This window comes from Phocoena phocoena, chromosome 3 (genome assembly GCF_963924675.1).
Source record: "Phocoena phocoena chromosome 3, mPhoPho1.1, whole genome shotgun sequence".
NCBI lineage: Eukaryota > Metazoa > Chordata > Mammalia > Artiodactyla > Phocoenidae > Phocoena > Phocoena phocoena.
This window is the reverse complement of record NC_089221.1, coordinates 144,964,571-144,989,934: the sequence shown is the minus strand read 5'-3', so window position 1 is coordinate 144,989,934 and position 25,364 is coordinate 144,964,571. Positions and strand designations below refer to the sequence as shown.

General features: G+C 47.9%; 1 protein-coding gene across 2 annotated transcripts in view; it reads right to left on the bottom strand.

Moving 5' to 3' along the window:
- Positions 1–25,364, bottom strand: part of TENM2 (teneurin transmembrane protein 2) — a 990,950-nt gene that overhangs the window by 40,541 nt on the left and 925,045 nt on the right. For both annotated transcript variants that reach the window (XM_065874146.1, XM_065874147.1), the window contains exons 21-25: positions 23,492–23,724; positions 22,054–22,208; positions 19,760–20,634; positions 11,266–11,441; positions 9,597–9,832 (exon numbers count right to left, since the gene is read on the bottom strand). In XM_065874146.1, coding sequence (XP_065730218.1) covers positions 9,597–9,832; positions 11,266–11,441; positions 19,760–20,634; positions 22,054–22,208; positions 23,492–23,724 — 1,675 coding nt within the window. The remainder of the gene's footprint in view (positions 1–9,596; positions 9,833–11,265; positions 11,442–19,759; positions 20,635–22,053; positions 22,209–23,491; positions 23,725–25,364) is intronic.

Sequence of the window (25,364 nt, the reverse complement as noted above, 5' to 3'; positions counted from 1 at the left end):
GGGCTACAGGTTTTGCTCTGCAGATGGGAAAAGCCATAGACTGTGCTCTCTGTTCAAGTGCCGCTGTAAGCAGGGCAGATGGATGGGCTACCTAGCTTCCCATGTGCTGTGGTTAGGTTCCTTGGTCGGGTGGGCTGAAGCCTATCGTCAGCAATGAGTGGGGCTACAAATTAGTTTTCCTGCTTGGGGTGAAGTGCAAGAACTAGCTCCAAGGTTTGTAAGGCTATTTGTTTGTGATCTTGATTCAAACCAACCTCTGCCCCAAGTTCCCTGGCCAAATAGGGCCACTGGCTTTGCTTTGCAGGCTATCAGCTCTGCCTGCCCACCTCTCTGTTCGAGCTTGCTGTGCTATACAGCCTCTACGTGTTCCCACCAGTCCCCCTGGCCAGTCAGGGTGGGGAGACACACTCAGCAGCTGGTAGGCCTATGATCCGCTCCCACGCCTGGGTGGGGCAGGAGGGTCCATTTCAGGCACCTCCCGAATTTTCTGAACAGGCTTTCTGGTTGGAAGGGGCCGAGAGCTACACTTAGCAGCAATGGGGCTATGAATGAACTCCCCCTGTCTGGGCATATCAGGGGAACCCTCCATGCCTGGTACTGACTTTGCTCTGGGGCAATCAGCTCTGCCTGTCCGCCTCATGGCTTGAGCATTACTGGGTTTTCATGCCTTGGAGGGGGAAGTGGGCAGATCAGCCTCCAGAGCTGGTAAAACTCCTGTCAAGTTCGCTGCTCAGACTGACTTGGTTCTGCAGCTGAGCAAAGCTGCCGGCTGGGATTACCCGGGCGCTGCAGGGAGGGACTCGGTCTACCGAGATCTGAGTGCTGGTTGTTGCAAGCCCCTCCCTCTTTCTCCATCAGGATCAGCTTCCCAGTGGTTGAGCCCCGCAGATCCTCCTGCAGTCCCTGTGGGGTGATACAGGAGTAGCCGCCCTCACAAAGCAGCTCACAATGCTGGGGGGTCCCAGATGTCGCCCACGAGCTCTCTTTTCCCACTAGTGGAGCTGTGTTGGCCTGGGGGAGGGGCAATGCAGTCAGCGTGCGGGTGCTCCTTGTTACCCTTCTGATACACGTCTTGATCTCTGTGGTGCAAGGCGCGGGGGTGGGGGTGTGTGTGGCTCAGCCTCACCCTGTGTTCTAGGACGCTCTTGGTGGTTTCCTGTCCATGAATCCTTGTTAGCTGCTGTGCTTGCGAGGGCAAAGTCAGAGATGACCTATGTTCCCATCTTGGTGATGTCGCTGAGTTCACTTTTGAAATACGTAATTTCTATAAAAATGCCTGACCCTTCTAATAGTTAAATATAATAAATTCGCTGGAAGCTGAGTCAAGGAGTTCAGGCCAGTAGTATCATCTAGTCAAATATGTTTTAATTGTGAGGGTCCCTTCATTAAAGAGGAGTTGCCTGGGCTATGGGGTTCGAGATCTTGGAGGCTCTGACAGGCATGCTCATCTCTTCACAGGCACCCGCCCCCAACTTCAGAGTGTGCCAGGGCTTTCATTTAGCCACACTGATCTTATTTCGAATTCCACCTAAAAATATTTAAATTAACCTTCAGGCTTCCTGGAGAACATAAAAGTTATTCTGAATTATTTTCACTGCCAGGATCAGCACAATTCCCTTCCCAGCCAGCTCAGTAGGTATTCAGTGATAGAGAAACCAGTTTTTAAATTAATACAATTTTGTGTTGGTAAGGAAGCCGTTATTTTTAATTATTGGGCCTTCTCCTCAGCCTGGCTTCCCCAGTTAATAAAACGCAGCTATTTAGCATGGTTTTTATTTTTGCAGAGGGCAGACTTTGGGAAGTAGTTTCCCGATGTGGAATCTCCCTCCAGAATGTTTTGATCTCTCCAGGCACACACCTGTCACAAGGAGCCTTGTAAGAAACCCTGAGAAAAGGAAACGCTGTCATTAAAATGGCCCTGCTGGGCCTATAACTGGTGACTCTAACTTAGCTTGAGGGGCAATGTTGGGAGCTGGCGAATCGAGAAACTGGAAAAGAAGAAGTTAACGCTGGGCTGGATCCCCTCCTGGAAAGGGTACTGTAGCACAGCAGGAGAGACCTCAGTTGGACTTACAGCAGAATCCCTTGCCCATCCCACGTCACGTCTGGGAAACCCAGAAAAGATTAGTGAGGGAGGGCAAGAGATTCTCCATGTCTGGCGATGCTGAAAAGCAGAACTCCCTGCTTGGAGAGTTTAGTTATTCACTCGCCCAGAGGAAAAGCCTGGCCTAGATGACATCTTCATTTCCTTTCTGGGTCAGTCCTCTGGGATTTAAAAAGCAGCTCCCATACAAGACTCCATGCTATGATGGGATCAGGGATGGAGCAGACATAACAACTTGCTATAAATTTAATATCAGCTTAAATAATGCATAATTAGAAGGGTAAGCCTCTGCAAACACATTAAATAATGTATTCCCCAAGCAAACATGATTTTTGGATGATTTGCTGTTTTGGATGGCGGTGAGTTAGAAAGGTGGAGAGACCTGAATTTGAGTTGCAGGGGTTTTGTTTTTGTTTTTGTTTTTGAAATGTCGGTTCATTTACTTTTATTTTTGGCTGCGTTGGGTCTTCGTTTCTGTGCGAGGGCTTTCTCCAGTTGCGGCAAGCGGGGGCTGCTCTTCATCGCGGTGCGCGGGCCTCTCATGGTCGTTGCCTGTCCTGCTGCGGAGCACAGGCTCCAGATGTGCAGGCTCACGGGCCTAGTTGCTCCGCGGCATGTGGGATCTTCCCAGACCAGGGCTCGAACCCGTGTCCCCTACATCGGCAGGCAGATTCTCAACCACTGCGCCACCAGAGAAGCCCTGAGTTGCAGTTTTAACACTGATCGGTTTTGTCGTTATTACAAAGCTGAACCTTTACTGGTCATGCCTCTGTTTCCTTATCTGTCATGGCCTGTGAGCTCCTAGTGGGTAGAGACTTTATCTTATTTTTCTTAGTGTCTCTATTATTTTGGAACGTGCTTGGCGCTCAGACATTTGTGAGTAAGGGGGTTGAATTAGACCGAGGGTAAGCATGCTGGCAGCTCTGATGATCTAAGCTCTAACGTGAAAAACTGAGATGAGAAAATGTGAGCAGGACATTTGTGACTTCCAAGTATCTGAAAGGCTTCTTCCTTCATTCTAAAGAGCAATTGGAGTCATTCTGGGAGGAACCCCCGAGACCTGGAATTTAATAGACAGAGGTTGGAGGGAGAGGATTTTCATGATGTCAACTTAAAATCACATCCACTCATTCAGCATTGACTGAGCACCTACTCTGTGCTTGTTAATGTGATCAATATTTAAACTAGAGCAGAACAGTTAGGGCCCCTGACCTCATGACCTTACAGGTCAGAGGAGGATAAAGACACATGAACCAACAATGAAAAACATTCGTGTGGTGATGAGTAAATAGAGGAAGGCACTATGGGAACGGAGGAGGGACACGGAGCCAGAACTGGACGGACGAGGCCAGTTTCTCAGAGGAGCGGCTGCCTCAGTGGGGCCCAAAGTATGAGACTTCACAGGTGAGGGCAGGAGATGAGTCAGGGAGAATATTCCAGAGGGGGCAGTCAGCAGGTGAGAGCTCGGGTGTTAAGCAAGGGCCCTGCCCAGGCAGAGAACCTCACTTCCGATGCTGTGGGAGCGTTCTAGTGGGGGCAGGTGGTCCATGGGTAGGGATGTGGCAGAGAGGAGGGGTGTCTGATATGGAGCCTCAGCCCAGACGACCTGAACGGACTTGGACTTGTCATCCTGCAACCTGAACTTGTAGAAGTATGTTGCGTGTCTCCTAGCCTCTCAGAAGCAGGGAAGGCACAGATGAATGCTCCTTTGTGTTCAACAGTGGGTACATCTGGGGAGGACGTCTATGCTTCTCAGATACCTAGCAGCACCGGTCAGGCCTCAATCCCTTGACCTCACCACCCCCCCAGCTAGTCTGCTCCAGCTACACTGGCTCATGTTCTGCCTCAGGGCCTTTGCGCATGCTGGTACCTTAGCACAGAAGGCTTTCTTGCCATTCCATTCCTGAAAATTTCCTACTCTTCATTCAGTTGTCAGCCCAAATGTCATCTTCCTAGAGTGGCCTTAACCTAAATCAGACACTCCCTGTTATTTCAACCGTTTTTTTTTCCCCACAGCACCCATCACCATTTCTTTACACTATTTGTAACTTATTTGATTATTATCTGTTTCCCCTTGCTACAGCATAAAGCTCCATGAGGGTCTTTCCACTTTTCCATCGCGCCAATCAAAACAGCAAGCAAGTCATCCGAAAGTAATGTTTGCTTGGGGGATACATTGTTGAATATATTTTGCAGAGGCTTACCCTTCCAATTATATATTATTTAAGCTAATATTACATTTATAGGAAGTTCTGCCTGCACAAGCACTGCTCAGAATTCAGTGTCTTGTCTGTTCCCTAACATACACTCAGTGCCTCGAACAGTGCCAGGAACGTAATAGGTGTTTGAAAAAATAAAACGTTGGCTGGTGTAGAAAGAATGCACTGTGGCAGGAAGGGCTGATGAAATTCAGGCTCTTGTGATGACTGCATATGTTAACAGGCCTACCTGAGTGGGTTCCATGCAGAACTGAGTTCACGTGCGTGTGTTCACAGGCACACATGCATACCCGCCTCCCACCTTGTTCCTGCGTCACTGTCATTTGCCACAAAAGTAAAAGTAACACAAGCCAACGTGTAATTGCAATGTCACATTAATCGTACAGAAACCCAAACAAAATGACTAACTCCCACTTCCTGGAATACTAATAACACTAATACTGGTATCATGATGGAAGATTATCTGGGAAGCAACTTTCCTTTTGTTCTGCTACCTACACATGTAGCTGTTTCTTGCTTTTGCAATCTCTGTGTAAATCATAATCAGGAGGAAATATCCTAGAGGGTGGTTATGTGCCTTCCTTATCAGAGAGAATCACGCACTAAACCCATCTTAGGAAAGAGCAGAAGTTTTAAATCTTAACAGGAGGAGGTGGTTTCAGTTCTCTCTTCCAGAAGTCTAGAAAAATGTCTTGCTGGAGGGGAGGAGTATTAATGCATTAAGAGGTCCTCAGGACCAGAAGTTTGCTTTATGATTAGGCTTTGGAGGGAGGGAGGATGAAGTATATACCTGGGTGTGTATGAGTGTGATTTAACCATCTCTTCCTTCTGTGGGTGTAGCACCCCCTTTCTCTACGGTTCCCCATCTAGGAGTTTTTACTGAGATGTCCGTCACACGAGACACGTGTCCACGTGTGACCCAGCCAATCACAGACCCCCACCTGCCTGACCAGTGATTGGCCCCGGGGTGTGACTGCCATTCCATCTGTGGCAGGCCATTCAGAGTTCTTCCAAGGGATTTTAGATTTTAATTCTGTAAAAGGTTGCTTCCTCTTCCCCCTGGGTCACTAAGCTGAACTGGTATATCAGCCTGGAGTCATCTTTAGCCAAGTCTGCCTGACTCCCAGGGTGAAGAGGTCACCAGTCGAATGTAGGGGTAAATTAGGCTAAGTGTCAAGGGAAACACTGCTAAGAGATGGAAGGGGGCCGAGAGAAGGATGTCAACCTGATGATATCATTTGAGCTGGTGAAGTCGCTAAGGCTAGCTCCTCTCTGGTAGGGGCCCGCGAGGCAAGACAACACATGCCCTTTTTAATTGAGCTAATCTGAGTGCACTTCCTGTCTCTCTCTTGCAGTGGAAAGATCCCTGACGGATACGGAGGCATTTATGCGCTAAACATGTTCCAAGGAGGCACCTTAGAAGGGGGCATGGTCATCATACCTTCCTTTGTCACCCACTGTCTGAATGCCCATCCCATGGCACTTGTCACCAGGGATACGGCAGTGAGATGGTCCTCGTGCTCACGGAGCTTACAGGTACCCTGATGTAACAGCTTTGTGCGTTTTTTGAAGGCCAGAGGAAACAGGAAACAGTGCTGGGTGGTGAGGGCCTGAGGGAGGAGGGCTCTTTCAAGTGAGATTCCTGGAGAAATCCTTGGGAGGCATAATGAAGACCTTCCCTACTTTGAGTTTGGGCACGGACAACCACTTGAGATTTTGCCAAAGCAACAAAGCCATAAAGATTTTGGTGGAAGCGGGTGGCCACGGTCCATCCATCCACCAGTTTACATTTCACCAGCCTTTATGTAAGAGCTGCTGACGCGTTCCTCACCTGAGAGGTGCCCTTGGCTGGAATGCTGGAAGAAGGGGTACCTAGTTTCACTGGGTACTGTTCTATGGTAATATCTTCACCGAGATTTTCGGTAAACTCCAGGGATGCTCAGAGCCTTGAGCCCTCACGGCACTCAACTGGCCAGGCTGCCGGGAGCTTGCCAGTCCCTGGGAAAGGTCAGGCGATTTGCCTCACTGCACGAGACCTTCAGTTACCACACCAGAGATGCTCTCCAAACCCCTAGTTATCTACGGGGGTGGGGGTGGGGGAGGGGAGCAACAATTACGTGGTGCTGGTTCAGTGGCAGCACCTGTAAGTTCATTCAGTTTCTTCCCCGTTGCAAGTGGCAGCACTGGGGCTGTCAGAATCTCACATCTCTGTCTTGGGGTTCAGTTCCCTGCCTCTTCCCTCCACAGAGCCTGGCAGGCCAGCCCCTGAAGTCTGGAGGGCTTCTCGGCTTCCCAGTCTACATGATCGTGGAAGGGGCCCCTTAAAAGGTGAGCATGACCCAGCAACCCTGCTGGCTGCCAAGTCCTGTTAATTGTGTGTGCTAAGTAAGCTCTCAGATGTCCCTCTGTCTTCTCTGCTAATGATTTCTCTTCTTGTTTGGATCACCCCTCTCCTCCTAGCCTGTCCCCGTCTGATCTATCTTCCCTGAGAGGTCTTTCTAATGCGACAAATCCCAACACGTCGCTCTGCTAACCAAACCCTGGAACAGCCCCGCCACTGTCCTCAGGATAAATGCCAGCCTAGCAAAATACGCCCTTCCATTCCCTTCCCACCCTAACCAACTCTCTGGCCACACTGAGTTAGTTTTCTGAAATGACATTCCTTTTCTTTTGGACCTCTCTGCCTTTTTACAGGCGACACTCTGTCTGATTACCCCTTGCTGATATCTTTGCCTGGCTAATTCCTACTGCTCTGTAGAACTGATTCCAACTCTTCTGTGAAGCAACCCTCAGCCCTGATCGGGATGGCAGGGACCCTGCTACGTGGTCACCAAATCTCCTTTCATTGTCTTCTTAGGCATGCGGAAAGACACCATTTCCTGGGCTTCCTGGTAGTTAAGTTGAAGTCACCCCACTGTGTTGTGTTCTCACCAGGAAGGATGGCAGTGATGCCTGCCATGTCTAGCCCTGCTCATTAAGCCCTGATTTCAGGGCTTATTTGTTCACATTTGTTAACCGATCACACCCACCCCACCCTCCCCTGACTGATATAATGACATACCCCTTCCCTTGAAATCCTGGCCTCTGGGACAGCTCACGTCACACGGCTCACATGTGACACTCTACTTTCCCTCTCTACCTTCTCCCACCTGCTCCCTGGCAATTTCCGGGACTTGCTTTTATTTCATTCACTAAACGATTTATGAATTGAATTAAAATAAATGAGATGCAAATAAATTCCAGGCTTTCTCCCTCATTTTCAAATTACATTTTCAGTCCACTCAACCTGTTATAATCTCATAGTGATTTTCATTTAAGAGAGCTAAATGGATATGTGATTATTGTTACAGGAACTAACACCAGACAATTAAATGTTGAGGTGTTGATAGATAAAGCTGTGTTTCGATTTGCATAAACATGATGCCAGCAAATCTAACCTTGGCAGAAACTCAGTTATGAGACTTGCGTGCCTAACTTCTGTTAATTACCATGAGTACCACTATTACGATTTTTAATATTCAGAGTTGGGAATTATAGCCATTTTATTTTAGGGCTGCATTTATCTTTATTTTGAAAACTTTTAGTCAAAATGCATGACCGATTTATCCGAGAAAAGGCACGATGACTATTTCTAATCAAAGTTCTATGGTGCAGTGTATCAAAGATCAATTATACAGCCCTGAAATCCAGTCACTAAGGATTTACGCTACTAATCTCATTTCATTTTTGTCTTTAGGAAGACACTGCAGCTTGCAACTTTGCAGATACCAGCAGAGGGAGAAAAACATGGGAGGCTGCTGATAACCTAATGTGGAGAATTAAACTCCAACCAGACAAAGGTGAGGGCGGAATCTTAACATGGAGTGGCCTGGCTCCGCAGGGAGGTCGCCTGGGCCGGCTGGATTTCAATCCAAGAACACGGCAGAAGTTATGACCCAGGTTTTGTTGAGCGTGAGCCTTCTAATCTCAGGAATTCCAAAGCAGAGCGTGTGTTAAACCCTGCCGTATTGCGTCGTTTACCGTCTTCCTGGTGAGTGTCTCACTCTGCAGCGATTTTCTGTTTGTTAGTTGACTTCTTATCGGCGGCCCCTGTTGTGCCATGTAGCTCCAGCTCATAGCACAGTGCCTGACTCCTAGTTAGGTGTTCAATAAATAGGTGCTGACTCTGACGAAGACCGAGATCCCGAGGATTCTCCCCAGTGCGAGGGAGAGCCTGATGGTAAGAACCAGTCCCTCTTGATGCCACGTAAGTGAACAGAGCAGGAACCAGATTATCTGGATGACTGTTGCTCTAATCAGGAAGCTGTGAGGCCTGCTGGTTAAGAATCCTGGCAAGTGAGACAGAGAGAACTGGGGCTGAGTCCTGGCTTTGCTGTTTGTTTGCTAGACGCTGTACCCTTGGACCGGTTATTTAGCGTCCCAGAGCCTCTGTTTCCTCATCTGAAAAAGGGAGATAATAACATCTACCCCCACAGGGTTGTTTGTTGTTTTTTTTGCGGTACGCAGGCCTCTCCCGTCACGGAGCACAGGCTCAGCGGCCATGGCTCACGGGCCCAGCCGCTCCGCGGCACGTGGGATCTTCACGAACCCGTGTCCCCTGCATCGGCAGGCAGACTCTAAGGTAATACAAGTAAAGCATTTAACGTCGTGCTCTCATCATAAAAGTCCTCAATAAATGTTATATATTGGTTTTCAAAGCTGTAACTTGTGGGTACGTTACCTAGTCTGGGGAAGCTAGAGTTGGTTAAAACTTCCTGCTGCAGTTTGCTTGTTACTTCCTCTTAGCAAGCCTTCCCTGATGCCTGCAGGCTGGATAGTAGCGCCTCCGCTGTGATTCCCACGAAGCCCTGGATGTTCCTCTCTCTACTCACTTAACCCATCGGATATGGATTATCCTGAGGTTTATACATTCTACCGGACTGTCCACTCCTTGAGTGTAAAGAGCACGTTATAAAACTCAGTATTTAGCACACCGAAACCACACAGTCGCCATGGTAGCCATGGGCACACAGTGGAAGTTGACAGAGAAGATGATAGCGAGTGTGAAAAGAAGACCAGAGGGATCTCTGCTTATAGCTTAAGGTAAATCCCCAGCTTTTCTAGTCCTAGGAAATGCAGAACGTTTTCTCCGAGGTCTGAGTCCCGGCAGGATGTGGCTCACGTGTCTCTCTCAGGGAAGAGAGAAAGGCGCAGTGGAGGCTTGGGAACTGGGAGATGGCCTCAGCTCTGGAGGAAAGGGGGTGTCCCGTACCACTTTGTGGGGGACGACTTACCCGGAGCTTCCTGCCAAAGATGGTAACTTTGCCTTTAATCTGTTCCTTTCTTAGGCGCCACTCGATGGAGTTCAGGCCATTCTCCATGGGCAGCGAGATGTTGCAGCGCCCGATGGTGGGGGTGATGGTGCCCGCTAGGACGTGGGGCTCGCTGTGGAAGCTGACGCCCATCCCGTTGGCGTACATCACCCGCAGGGTACCGTTGTTGCAGAGCTGGTAGCTGTTCCGTACTTGATCTGGAGAAATGTAAGTGGGGGCGGGGAGAGGGAAATAAATTATCCACTGTGTTTGTTAGTCACGAGAGAACAGAACCCCTATTTTTATAGGTTTCCATGGCACTTTGCAGCTGCCAGTGTAAGGCTGCCTTCAATTAGCACACACGCAATGTGAAGGTGAGTAGCAGAGATGCCACTGATCCACAGAAAGAAAAACATTATTAATAGGTGGCACTCCAGAAATAATTATGCTGGGACATTTTTCTTTTACTCACTGAAGAGTACATTTAAAGACGCCTCTTGCCTACACAATTCGTGTCAATCAAATCCCCGATCTTTAACATATATATTTTAGCTTAAATGGAACAAAATAAAGGAAAACTACTTAAAAGAATTTGTTTTCTCCTTTCGCCTACCATCCCATCTAACCTGAGGCTGATGGTCTACCATAGGTCAGCTCCACTGCAAAAAGATTCTTTGAGAACACAAAGAGAAAAAGCAACCTTCCTGCCCCTCACGTGTTTGCTGCTGACTCCACCATGATGCTATCTCCACTCCAGAGGAATCCGAAGAGACTCAACTAGCCTAGCATGAGGGAGGCCGAGCCAGTGGGTGCTGATAATGTGTGTGTCTTCCCAAATGGAATCTACACTAGTCAATCAATCCATCAGACTTCTGACCTTTTCCTTTATCGAAAAGTTCCAGGTAGGAAATGTGAGCCGGAGACTCCTTTTATAGATACGATGCTTCCTGACTACTTGGGCAGAGGAGTCCAGCTGGCCTGGCCTCTGAGGCCCTGGCTTTTGGGGTAGTGCAGAAGTGTGCACCTGTCACGACTGCAGCCCTCGTGCAGAAAGACAAAATCTACATCATTAATCATCTGGCAGAGCAGAAACAGAGTCATGGAAACAGGCTCTGTCAGGGGATAAACAGTCCAGCAATGACACCACTTATCCTCGGCCAATGGGCTAGCCCACTGACATTATATCTTCATTACCTGCACAATTCCTTTTCTTACCTGCCTGTGCACTTGTCCTGGACTGTACGTCATGTCGAACAGCAAGAGTAACCACGAGGTGGTGAGAAACCTTTGAGGTCTTGGCAAGAGACCGCTAAAGGGCTCTGTGACTGTAACAACCCACTCATCACACAAACCCTTGGAAGCAAGGGAGATTCAGAATGGGACCAAAACTCAGGCGGGCTCAAGAGACTAATACCACCTTTGAGAAGGTAACTGTGCGTGTTGGGTTGGTAGGGAGTGATGGAGAGGTGGGGGCAGAGTACAGAGGGATGAAAACTGACGTTTTCACATAAACATAAATATGTAGACATTTCCAAATATTTGGTTTGGTATAGATGACATTCTCCTGCATCTGATTAAGTCCTTTTCTACAAGATTGACCTCTTGCAGAGTTAGTTTGCTATGGACTAAAACAGCAAGCTGAGGGGCTTACCTTGCACCACTGTGTAGGAGGCCTCCACAGAAGACAGGTTGGTAATGACAGTGACATCGTCATCACGGTTGGAGTTCTCAATGTCAATGGTGATGGACTTCTCCATTTCCCGGTGTAGGCTGGTCACCACCCCCGTGGGGCGTGTCACATTGGTTAGGCGGCCCTCGTGGTCATAGCTGGAGAACAGACACACTGGTTAGAAACACAGTTCCTGGGACTGAAGGCTTCCCCAAGGGACAGACTCATGGTGCCAGAGAAAGAAACTGGCAGGTGGGGTGGCCAGGTGGGCACAGGCATCAAAACTCCAGCCTTGGGGCTTCCCTGGTGGCGCAGTGGTTGAGAGTCCGCCTGCCGATGCAGGGGACGCAGGTTCGTGCCCCGGTCCGGGAAGATCCCACATGCCGTGGAGCGGCTGGGCCCGTGAGCCATGGCTGCTGAGCCTGCGCATCCGGAGCCTGTGCTCCGCAACGGGAGAGGCCCGCGTACCGCAAAATAAACCAAAAAACAACACTCTAGCCTGCCCTGAGAAACGGTGATGCTTTTTTCTACTACCCACCGATACACCTGAAAACAACATACATTTCACCTTAGGCTGGGCAGAGGGTACTTAACCAAGTTAGTTAGTGAGAACAGCAACTTTATGCTCAATTTATGCTCTTTGATTTGTGTTCCACAAATTATTAAAAGACTGAATAATGAACAAATAAAATCTGAACAGGCCAATTCCCAGTAAGGAGATTGAATCGGGAATCAAAAACCTCCCACCAAACAAAAGTCCAGGCTCCCTCGGCTTCACTGGTGAATTCTGCTAAACAAACATTCAAAGAAGAGTTAATACCAATTCTTTGCAAACTCTTCCAAAAAATAACGGGGAGGGGACACTCCGAAGTCATTTTACAAGGCCAGCAGTACCCCGATACCAAAACCGGCTAGGGACACTGCAAGAAAAGACAATTACAAGCCAATGTCTCTAAACATAAATGCAAGAATCCTCAACAAACAAACAAAATATTAGCAAACCGAATTCAAAACCAGCTAGGGACACTGCAAGAAAAGACAATTACAAGCCAATGTCTCTAAACATAAATGCAAGAATCCTCAACAAACAAAATATTAGCAAACCGAATTCAACAGTACATTAAAAGGCTCATACACCATAATTAAGTGGGATTTATTCTAGGGAATGCAAGGATGGTTCACATTGGCAAATCAATCAATGTGAAATGCCACATCATTCACAAAATGAAAGAACAAACCGTATTGTCATCTGAATAGATGCAGAAAAACTTCAAGGACGTGGGTACAGAGGGACCACACCTCAACATACTAAAAGCCCACAGCTAACATCACACGCAATGGTAAAAAGCTGACAGTTTTCCCTCTAAGATCAGGAACAAGAAAAATGATGCCCCTGTATTCAATATAGTATTGGAAGTCTTCCTATCCAGAGCAATTAGGCAAGGAAAAAAAGGCATCCAAATTAGAAAGGCAGAAGTTAAACTGTCATTATTTGTATATGACATCATATTACGTGGAGAAAACGCTAAAAACTTCACCCAAAAATCTGTTGGAATAAATAAATTCAGTAAAAGCTGCAGGATATAAAATCAATATATAAAATCTGAATTGCATCAAGAAAAGAATAAAATAATACCTAGGAATAAAGTTAACCAAGGGGCAAAACGCCTGCCTGTACACTGTTATAAGACACTGATGAAAGAACTCAAAGAATACACAAATAAATGAAAAGACACTCCATGCTCATGGATTGGAAGAATTAAACTGTCCATGTTACTCAAAGCAATTCCCTATCAATCGAAATTCCAATGGCATTCTTCACAGAAATAGAACAAACACTCCTAAAATTTGTATGGAACCACAGATATCCTACTAGCCAAAGTAATCAAGAAAGAACAAAGCCAGAGGCATGCTCCCTGATTTCATTTCGTGGGGCACTGGAATAAAAAACAGCCACACAGACCAATGGAACAGAATCGAGAGCCCAGGAGTAACCCCACACATACGTGGTCAATTAACTTATGACAAAGGAGCCTAGAATATACAATGAGGGAAAGAACGGTCTCTTCAAAAAGTGGTGTTGGGAAAACTGGCCAGCCACATGGAAAAGAACGAAACGCTATCTTCTGCCACTCACAAAATACCACTCACAAAATTAACCCAAAGGGATTAAAAACTTGACTGTAAGACCTGAAACCATAAAACTCCTAGAAGTAAATACAGGCGGTAAGCTCTGTGACATTAGTGTTCTTTTTTTTTGTTTGTTTGCATTTGACACAAACGCAAAGGCAATAAAAGCACAAACCAACAGGTGGGATTATATCAAACTTAAAAGCTTTTGCCCAGCAAAGAAAATCATCCACAAAATAAGGCACTATACGGGCTTCCCTGGTGGCGCAGTGGTTGAGAGTCCGCCTGCCGATGCAGGGGACGTGGGTTTGTGCCCCGGTCCGGGAAGATCCCACATGCCGCGGAGCGGCTGGGCCCGTGAGCCACGGCCGCTCAGCCTGCACGTCTGGAGCCTGTGCTCTGCAGCGGGAGAGGCCACAACAGTGAGGGGCCCATGTACCGCAAAAAAAAAAAAAATAATAATAATAAGGCAGTATACTGAATGAGAGAAAGTATTTGCAAATCATCTGATAAGGGAAGAATATCCAAAATATATAAAGAATTCATACAACTCAATAGCAGAAAACGCAAATAATTTGATTGTAAAATAAGCAGAGGATCTGTATAGACATTTTCCCAAAGACGACGCACAGATGGCCAACAGGTACATAAAAAGATGCTCATCGTCGCTAATTACTAGAGAAATGCAAATCAAAACTCCAATGGGGTGCCACCTCACACTGGTCAGACCGGCCATCATTAAAAAGTCTACAAGTAAGAAATGCTGGACAGGGTGGACAAAAGGGAACCCTCCTACACTGTTGGTGGGAATGTAAATTGATACAGCCGCTATGGAAAACAGTATGGAGGTTCCTCAAAAAACTAAGAACAGAGTTACCCTATGATCCAGCAATCCCACTCCTGGACGTATAGCCGGACAAAACTATACATGCACTCCTATGTTCAAAACAGCACTATTCACAATAGCCAAGACGTGGAAGCAACCTAAGTGTCCATCGACAGAGAAATGGATAAAGAAGATGTGCTACATATATACAGTGGAATACTAATCGGCCATAAAAAAAGAAATGAAATAGCAACATGGATGGAACTAGAGATTATCATACTAAGTGAAGCAAGTCAGAAAGACCACATGATATCACTTATATGTGGAATCTAAAACATGACATAAATGGACCTATCCATGAAACAGAAACAGACTCGTAGACCTAGAGAACATACTTGTGGTTGCCAAGGGGAAGGTTGGGTGGGGGATGGATTGGGAGTTCGGGATTAGCAGATGCAAACTGCTATATATTAGAATGGATAAACAACAAGGTCCTACTCTACAGCACAGGGAACTATATGCAATATCCTCTGATAAACCATAATGGAAAAGAATATATATATGTATGTAAAACTGAATCACTTTGCTGTACAGCAGAAATTAACACAACGTTGTAAATCACCTAGACGTCAATAAAATAAATGTTAAAAGGTACAGATTTTCAGTTTTAAAATAAATAAGTGGGCTTCCCTGGTGGCGCAGTGGTTGAGAGTCCGCCTGCCGATGCAGGGGACACGGGTTCGTGCCCCGGTCCGGGAGGATCCCACATGTCGCGGAGCGGCGGCTGGGCCCGTGAGCCATGGCCGCTGAGCCTGCGCGCCCGGAGCCTGTGCACGGCAACGGGAGAGGCCACCACAGTGAGAGGCCCGTGTACCGCAAAAAAAATAAGTCATGGGGATCTAATATACAGCATGGTAACTGTAGTTAATAATACTGTATTACCTATGTGAAAGTTGCTAAGAGAGTGGAACCTGAAAGTTCTCATCACAAGTAAGACAGTTTTTGTAACTATATGGTGACAGACGTTAACTAGACCTACTGTGGTGATCATTTCGCAATATATACGAATACTGAATCATTATGCTGTACCCCTGAGACTAATATAATGTTACATGTTAATTTTACCTCAATAAATAAGAAAATTAAACAGTTCTACGTGTATCGATATAGGGTGCTTAGTGTCCCCAACTCTTGCTGCCAAGCAGGGACAATGTGAGAAGTGTATTCTGGGAGCCCCAGGCAGTGATTTAATTCCAATCTACTGTATTACCTGGACACCTACGACGTGTAGATTGCTGCACCTCATTGTGAGATAAACAGTAGGAACTGGAGAGTCTACTTTTGGGGAAGAGCAGGTTGGGGTTGAGGCCAGACTCTCAGGGGCCAGAGGGAGAAAATAGGTCTTCTTTAACTTTCAAGGGAGATTCCACTTCCGATACCCATGGAGTGAGTATCTCCAGATTCAGGTCTCTTTGCGAATAAGTCTGCACATCCTGGCAAGGAGTTATGAGTTCCAGTAATGGGACCTCACAGCGACCCAGTGGAACCAGTCCCGCCTTGACTCATGTGGGGCTGGAGGCTGCGTCTGACTCATTTCTTCAACGTCTATTCACTGACTTCCTGCTATGTGTCAGGCACCGTTCAAGGCTCTGGGGACGCGGCTAAGAACAAAATGGATGAAGATCCTTGCTGTCGTGATGTGTGCAAGCTAGACGGAGACAGTCAAAATAAACTGAAGTCTAAACTACAGTGTATGTCACACACTATGGCTACTACGTATAAAAGAGAGCTAATGAGAACCTACTTTACAGCACAGGGAACTCTACTCAGTGCTCTGTGGTGAGCTAAATGGGAAGGAAATCCAATAAAAGAGGGAATATATGTACACGTATAGCTGATTCACTGCTGTACAGCAGAAACTAGCACAACGTTGTAAAGCAACTATACTCCAATAAAAAGTAATACAAATATATAGAGTATGTCAGATGGTGACAAGTGGAAAGGATTAAAATCAAGGCGGGAGAAGAGAGAGAGCACGTGTAGTGGTGGCTGTAATTTTAAGTACAGTCCTGTGACTGTCAGGAATACAGGCCACTCTCACCCAGTCCGAGAACTTAGCAGACACCACAGAACCTCCAGAAGGCATTCCCGTGTCTGCTCCATTCCTGTCGAGCTCTCCGTGAGGCACTTCCCGACACAAAGAAGAGGTGGGAGAAAGGTAATAGTTAAAGGGACCCACTCCAGGCTCCTTGAATCGCAGTGCCTGCTTATTCTAGGAAGTAACTCTTGAACCCTACTCCATGGAAAGGCTACTTCCATCCCTCCCTCCGTCCCTCTGATCCGATATTCACTCCTTCCCCAGTTGCTCGGTTGGGAGGAGTTGCTCAGGACTGGAATAGCCCTTTACAGTTTCTCTCTTCTGGAGGGCCTGTCCTTGAGGGTGACGTGTTTTCTGTTCCTCTGGGCCCCAGGTTTACTAAGGCAGGCTCTGCCCTGGCAGGGGCTGGGGGCGGGGCAGAAGTACGGGGGCATGGGGAGAGAGCGGGATAAATTCAAAGTGGAGTAGTAAGGAAAGACCAAACGTGAAAACTGCATTCTTCAGTTCTGCTTCTCCAAAATGAATCTCCATCTACCTGACTCCTGTATCCACTGTGCAATTGGTTGTTTGGAATCTGAGGGGGCGGGATGGAGACAGAGCTGTGATAAATCAACTGCTTCTCTCAATCCCATTGGCATGTACCCTTCGTTGAATTTCTATATGCCAGGTGCTTTGCTAATTTCTAAGAGTATCAATATATCATCTCAGTGAATTATCACAGTGCCCCTATACGGTTTGCATTATTATCCCCACTTGACAGATGTATGGACACTGAGGCTCAGAGAGGTTAAGTAACTTGTCTGAAGTCAATAAGTAAGTATATGGCATTCATGTCCTTGTCTTCCTGACCCCAAGAGCCGGGAGCTTTCTGGTATACTGTGCTGTCTTCTGGGGAAGGCTGTGAAAACCTGTGTTCTCTCAGAGATAGACCCACCAGGCTACGTCTTCTATCAGGACCCCAGTGGCCTACATCGGGGGAAAGTTCAATTCCAAGGCTGAGGCTTCCTGGAACTTTCTGAAACCAACTGACCATCGAGTAGGGCCAGGATAATTCAATAGTGTTATTTTTCCTCACCTTTCTCTCCCGCTCCCAGAGTCAAGGAGGAATTTGTCTTTAGGGGTTGTACCTTCCCCCAACTTTTGGGACAGGTGAGTTCCCTTTTGGGATCCAAAGGAAGGCAGGAGTTCCCAATTCTACTCACAGCCCCGCTTCAGGACACTGGTGCGTAACGCCAAGAAGGCGAGACTTGGAGATCTGGATTTGAGCCATGCTGCACCACTGACTCTCTCTGTGGCCTTAGGGGCGGGGTGACGGGGGTGGCGGTGGCTTCACGTCTCTGAGCCTCAATTTCTTTATCCATAAAATGAGGATAATCACACCTGTACTTAGAAGGTCGCTGTGACGGGTGGGCGGACGAAAGGCTTCTCTACCTATAAAGCACTATGGAGAAGGCAGGTGTTCTCACAAGCACTCACTGAAGGACAGATTGTTTTCTAAGAGCCTCAAGGCCTCTGTGTGGTTTTGTTCATCACTCTGTTAACTCCTTTCTCTCAAGTTTTCGCTAAGGCTACTGCGGTCCCCACGGGAAGTAGAGTCTGTCGCTGATTTTTTTTTTTTTTTTTTTGCGGTACGCGGGCCTCTCACTGTTGCGGCCTCACCCGTTGCAGAGCGCAGGCTCAGCGGCCATGGCTCACGGGCCCAGCCGCTCCGCGGCTTGTGGGATCTTCCCGGACCGGGGCACGAACCCGTGTCCCCTGCATCGGCAGGTGGACTCTCAACCACTGCGCCACCAGGGAAGCCCTGTCTCTGATTTTTAAACGACCAACTTGCTGACCAGGTGTAAAACATACCACACAACGGAAAGAAATTACCATCTTGTTTAGGAGGCCAAGAAAGCCAGACGCATCGAACCCCTACAACGGAGAACGTATGATCATTTACCAACTCAACAGTATGGAAAGAAAAGCAGCTCTGCATATCGAGAGGAAAAAATTATGCTTCCGTGTAACTTCTGAACGAACATTAGAAAAAGAAACAAACCAAAAAAACGTATTAACCTTGTTTTCATTCAGCTAGGGGCCCCTTCTGGAAAATACTCTCCCAGTTAGAGTTCTGTCTCAGGATGCCCCTCAGTCTGGATGAACTTTGTTACTACAGCTTCTTAAGTCAGGCCTACTTCAGACTGGCCTCCTGAGGGAGACACCGGTTCTCTCTGAAATGCACTGGGTCTTCAGGTGCAACTTCCAGAAGAGAAGATGAGAATCTAGGAGGCGTTTGGGTTAAAGCGTAGCTTTAGCCTAACGTGGTGTGAGAGCTCAAGGTGGCACTTAGATGGTGCCTTCAGGGACAGAGTCACTGGCTGATAAAGTGTGATCAAGTCCCAGCGTCTGGAGGATATGAGGGTGCTTCAGAAGTCTGAGAAAGACAGCTTGGCCCAAAGAAGCAAGGAGAACAAGGGCAAGCAATTCTGCAGTGCAGCCGATCTCCAGGAGGTGGCAACAGCTTCCTTTACATGCTCCCAAACCCTCTGGAATGCAAACAGGAAGTGCACATCCCTGAACGCAAAACTGATCCACAACGAGGTCTTCTGTTCTCTCCCCTGTCCCTCTTTCCTTCTGTGACAACACCTTGCCAACTCACTAAATTCTCAGCTGGCAGCAACACCTAGACCAAAAGCAAGCAACGACTCCAAATACATAGTGGTTAGCCAGATCCTTCACCGTCAAGGAGAGCCAGATACTTAAAAATTCCATCCCCGTCTCAGCCAGCGAATCATGCCTTCGCAATTTCCTCCCACCGGCGTGCCACTGGTTAATACCTGCAGCAGCAGGTAGCTGGACCAAGAACTGCCCGCAGGAGCGAGAGGGAAAACAGCTTTTTGGTAAAACAAACAGCGGGACTATCAAGTATGAGATAATTGTTAGGGGAAATATGCCCAGCTCTCACATCTTTTAATATACCTAGCACTTTATCTGTATTGATCTGCTTCTGCTAAAGAGGAAATTCAGAGTTTATCTACCTGTCTGTGCAATCGAGTGTGTTGCTGGACCTATCGGCAAATTACAGGAGCCCCACCACCAGGATCTTGCCTTTTAGTTTCTCATTTCCGCACCCATGGCAAACATGAATAATCGGCAAAGTTAATCAACACTTGACGTCTCAGGCGCTGTGCGTGTCCAATATCCTGAAATTGGAATGGCAAGCAGGCAACAGGCATTCCCAACTCTTGTAGGGAGGACGTTCAATACCAGACACCCAATAGCGCAAAGCATTTAGGAGTCAGGGGACAGGAATATCCTGGGGCATTAAAGTTAGGAAGACAAGACGAGTAAACGATTCTAAAAGCTACACGGACGGCCAGTCCCGATGCCGGTGAGGGTAGGGTGAGTACTGTTAGGAACTACTTTAAAAACCTACTTACTCATAGAAAGTTGTCCATCCGGTTTCATCACTCTTGGTGGCTAGGAGGCCAGTGTTCCCATCATAGGTCATGAGGCCAAGCTCCAAGTTCTGCGTGGACGCGACTTTGAGACCTCCGTTGGTGCCCACTGTGAGAGTGATGATCTGGTTGTCAGGCATGAGCAGGTGGCGGGGCATGCCACTGCTGTCCCGACGGATCTTCAGGGAATTTCCATTATTGTCGATCAACTCAGTGACATCATTGTCAACACTATACGTGAAATTGTACAAGTACTCCCCCGTCACCAGGCTCACAGTGTACTGGTGGATGCCATCGGCGTTGAAGACGTACAACTCCTGTTCTCCGGGGGATGCAGCCTCATACTGGTTGAAAGCATTCAGAACGGGCTTGTTCTTGCTGACCGCCCTGATCCGAATATTTCCAAGGTCTGCAACGTAGATGGTACCATCGGGAGCTACAGCTAAGGATGATGGGGAATTCAAGATGGCGTCAGTCGCATAGGCATCGTCTCCTGCGTAGCAGTTGCAGTTGACGTCGTTTTTGCAGTCACAGTCGGAGGCTGCGCCCGCTAAGAGGCAGATCTCCCCGTTGGTTGTTACCTGGCGTAGACGGTTAATCTTCTTCTCGTCTGTCTCGGTGATATAGAGGACCCCAGTGTGAGAGAGGGCGATGGCACTGGCTGACTCCAGAGCAGAGTGAATGGCTAGTTTGCTGAGCGAGTAGTCAATGCCAGGGACCTGGCAGTGCATGGGGCGTCCCGCAATGATGCTGACTTGGTGGTTCTCGGTGATGCGAAGGATGACGTTGTTCTCTAGAACATACAGGGAGTTGTCCATGGGGTTGATGGCAAGGTCTGTTGGCCATTCCAGGCGAACCTGCGGATGATACGGCACCAAATTCAAGAACAGCCTCTAACGTGCTCAGTGTTTAACTGCGCGGGGCACTTCTATTGATTTTATGCAACTGGGAGAAAAGACTTTTTTTTTTTTTTTTTTTACTGACACACTGTACGAGACGCGCCCATCACGGAACCAACTGCTCATTGCCTATGCTGGGTGTACGTGATAGAGAAGAAGTAACTTGGAACAGACATCTCCTGCTCTATCACCTGCTGTGGCTAGAGTAGGTCATGGCTAGAGTAGGTCACCAGTTCTACCCATGATGCTCTTGACAGCCCCAGATAATTGGACCAGGGTCAGAGTCATCACATACAGTTAGGGGGTTCACAGCACAGAGGGCTAGTGTGATGCAGCCCATACTCTGCTCACCAAGCTGTGGCCCCGAGGAGGCTAGGTTCATTTGGCATCTTTATCTGATTCACGACAAGGAGCCACGCGGTTTAGAAGGTGTCCCTGACCCAAGGACAGCCAATGCACGGGCTGGCCAGCGAACTACAACCTGAGTGTTTGCTTGAAAAAGTGTACTGGACCAAACACATCCCCTTCTCTGCAGAATCTGAAATGAAAACCTCAGTAACTAGTGGTCAGTTAGTTGAGGAACTTGAGCTGAAATTAATGAAGTTGACCGAGGGTGGAAAAGGCCCTTTTGGAAGAGTAAACATAGACTCCAGGTTGTCCGAAGACCCTTATACTCAAGTCCCGTTTCTGTAAATCAACTATACTCCAATCAAAATTTAAGAAAAGAAGTATAAAGTCCCGTTTCTCCTGTGGTACATTCGACTGAGCCTGTGTTCTCTGCCAACAGGTAAGAACCTGGACTAAAAGACTGTCGCTTGGGGGAACATCGCAGAGGGATCTGCTTTAGTTACTACTGGGCAAAGTAAAGGTTTATCTGTTGAGGATGCAATCATTTCAGATTAACAGGGAAGTTCTGATTGACACGTAATACTGTACGGTACATTCTCAAACCTGCAATAACGATGAAGAAGAAAGGTAATTTACACAGTAACTCCTACCCTATAATCTGCCAGGGCTGGAGTGTGTCACCAGCTCCACTCTTCTGGGCAGAATTTCCCTCTCCCATTCTCTTTTTCTACTTCTCTCTCATTTCTATCTGACCTGTCCCGTTCCATCCTGCCGTCTAGCTCACCTGAAGCCTTCTGCAAACAAACCTGGGATCTGTATCTGTATCACCTCCTCCCCCTCCACTTCTGACCTAAACAGGCCCCAGGTGAGAACTTCAGGCCCAGAACCAGGTGTGGCATAGTGATGAGAAATGAGAGAGAGAGAGAGAGAGAGAGAGAGAGGGAGGGAGGGAGAGGGAGGGAGGGAGAGGGAGGGAGGGAGGGAGGGAGGGAGGGAGGGAGGGAGGGAGGGAGAGTGAGTGAGTCCCACCTGGGCCACGTCCATGCTGGAGTCACAGCTCAGTGGCCGGACAGCAGTGAGGTCATTGGAACCCAGCAAGGTGGAGATGATTCCATTCTGGTCAACCTTGCGGATCATGGTGGCGTCGACAAAGTACATGAGCCCGTTCTTGTCAACTGCAATACCTGAGCAAGACAAACAGTGGGAGTGCGTCTCTTGGCAAAGAGCAGGGCTGGCAGGATGGGGCTGGGGGGTAGGGATGCCCTACCGGGGAATTCCCTTCTTGGATTAGGGACCTGACTGGAGTAGCACACTGAGAGCTGTGGCTCTCAATCTTTTAAGGTGATACCCTTTCTCAGGGGCACTGTGCTAGATCTGCCTCATTCCTGGGGCACTGGCTGTTTCACCACGCAGCCAAAGAACGAACCTTGGGCTGCAAATGAACTAAGGCTGCAAAGGAAGGAACGGGGAGATCACTTTGCATCTTCTTTTTAGAAAAGATGTTATTTCCCAAGTTCACTGCTTAAAAAATTATTGGTAGTAAATTACTTGAATACCCTTCACGACTGACTGCAACAATGAGGTTGGGAAACAGCGACGCTTGCAGTCACAAACTCCTAAGTCAACATGTATCCTCCAGGAAGTGTTCCCAATGAAGCCTCGACTCCATCGATACTCTGGGGGCGGGGAATGCTGGTCTTAGCACTCCCTTGGTAAGAGGCAGACAGCAGCTTCTATTTCTTTTGCATTTTCACCCCAGTGCGCAAGCCCAAGGCTCCCCATCCTTATTTCATGCTGCTGTGTGTTTTCAGCATAGCTAAAAATGCTAACAAGAATCGGACCTCCAAATGACAGGTCCTTAACCTTCTTTTTTTTTTTTTTTTTAACATGCCCTTAACCTTCAGTTAGTCCTTTTCAAACAGAGATCCGTCAGGGCCAAGAACTGCACCACCACCCCCCCCCCGACCCCGCCCCCAAATCCAGGCCCTTGGAAATGATACCCGTTCTTAATTGCTACCATTATGGGGCATTTGCAAAATGTCAGGTACTGTGCTTTTGACTTTAGATACACTATTATCTAACAGAACAGCTGCGGAGTGGTTGGAGGCCCTCCTACCGGGCTCTCTTCTGTCTGCAGCCCACACAGCTGGCACTCTGGCTCGCGGAGCGAGCATTTCCTTCTGACTCTCTGTGACTGGCGGCAGCCAGCAATCTCCAGGAGCAATCCACCCCACTTTCCATTTGTAAACTAAACACATTTGCGGGTGATGAAGTGTACCTCAAATAAATAAATTCGGTTTCTTTAAGAAACATTCACCCACACACCAAAGCCATCCAGCAGAGTTAAATTATTCTAGGGGAAGCTGTGTTTGGGACGGCCTGGGCTTAGTTCAGTTCCAACAGGGAGGGAGCCATGCGTGTGGCAAGCTCTCTTTGGGGAAGGGCTTTCTTCCTCTGCAGACTCTACCTCGAGGGCTCATCAGGGTGGCATCCACAGCCTTGCCTCCATCCCCGCAGCGGGCTTCGTCGAAGGGCAAGCATTGCTCTCCCGTCCCTGCCACGACTTCTGAATTCCCAGCCAGGTCTTTAGCTCCGCTCAGAGACTTGACTCGGTAGATTCGCCGACTGTTGGTATCAGACACGTAGAGAGAGCCGGACACGGGGTCCACCGCCAGATAGTACTTGTGTGCTGGGTTGTTGCTTTAGGAGAAGAAGCACAGAGAGGAATGAGAAGGGGCTATGCAGCTGGCCTCTTGGATCAAAGAGATGACAGAGATCCCAGCAAGACTCTACCCACCTCCGCTGTCTTTCCACTTTAGTGAACTGGAAAGAATCTAACGTAATAAGTTAGTGTTCTAACATATCATGGCTCTTAGCTGCTTCTAATTGGACTTAAGCTCCTCACGCTACCAGAGAATTCATCGCTTCCCTTCATGCTAGAATACCATTGCTTCATTTAGCCGTTGCGAGAGATCTCACTCTGATACTGCCTTTGTGTTTGTGTTTTGTGGGTGCCAGCCTCCTTTCTTTACCCCGTGGGTTTACTACGTTCGCAAGGGGGGCTGAGGAACACTTCCACGGGACAATGTCCTCTTCTTAATCTATGCTTCCTCAGTGCCTCCAATGTACTAGATCATGAATACTGGGGCAACCTGGCGTTTTCCTAACTGTGTGATGGGCGGCTCCCCAGAGCCATCCCCAGTCCTCAGCCTCAGATCTTCTCTACTGTTCCTCGGTGTGGATATGAACAAAGTTGGTATCTTGTGTGATGACGTGTGATATCTTGCCGATATCACGTCCAGAATCTGAATGGTAAAGGAAGGAGATGTAGTTTTCAAATCTTGGGTAACAGTGAGGTCACAGGCATGGCCCGGGATCTGCCAGGACCCTAAGACACACTAGGAGAGAGATACCTCAGGGTGGGGGAAATGAATTAGGAGAGCAAGAAGCCTCAGAGACCTGGATCTCTTTCTCTGCCGTGCCTCCAGCTGTCCTATGTGTTGCTGACGAGGACAGGGTAAGATCTGTAAACTTGGCTCAGGACTAAGACACAGGAAACTCTAAACTCAACTTGGACCCAGCTGGCGAACCTAGGGAAGTCTTTTGGCCACGATGGGTCCTAGACTCCTTATTGGGGTAATAAAGAAGTCAGATCAGAGCATCACTCATGACCCTTTGGGCTCAAACCCTACATTTCCATCCCTCTGCCGTGTCTGTCCCTGGCTGGAGGCTGGGACCAGAATGGGTACTCGTGCTATTTCCACACTGGTGATTAGCATCACTGCCCCTAGGATGCAAGCAGCAGACGCCTCTCGGTCCTAGTGGGAGACCAGGTTTTTGTACCACATGCCTAAAATGAGCACAGGTCTTTTTTCAGTTATTTTTCAACTGTGGTTTGGAATTATGGGGAGAGAGGGGCTGGGAAAGGTGAAGGGAAGGTGAGGGCGATGGTAGTGTTGGATACATCTGTCCTGTAGACAGTAGCTGGTCAATAACTAATGAAAACACCACCATTTGGGTCCTTCCCTGAGTTAAGGAAGAAAAGAACAAGGAAGCCGTTTTTAGGAACAGTTTGTGCGTCGAGACCGTCTTTAATTCCAGCCTCTCCTCAGGTCGCTATTAAGGCATATCAACGAGAATCAAGGTCTTTCTAAAATTCCAGCCTAGATAACAGGTCGGGGAGAGTAGGCTACCTGGGTTCCTTTCCTTCCCTCCTTCTTCTTTTTTCGCCTACTAAGTCTTGAGAGACTATCCATACATGCAAAACAAATTAGGGCAGAAAGGGAAAAAATTCATGCCATTTTCTAATTAGACGCTGTACTTTGTTACTGACCACACAG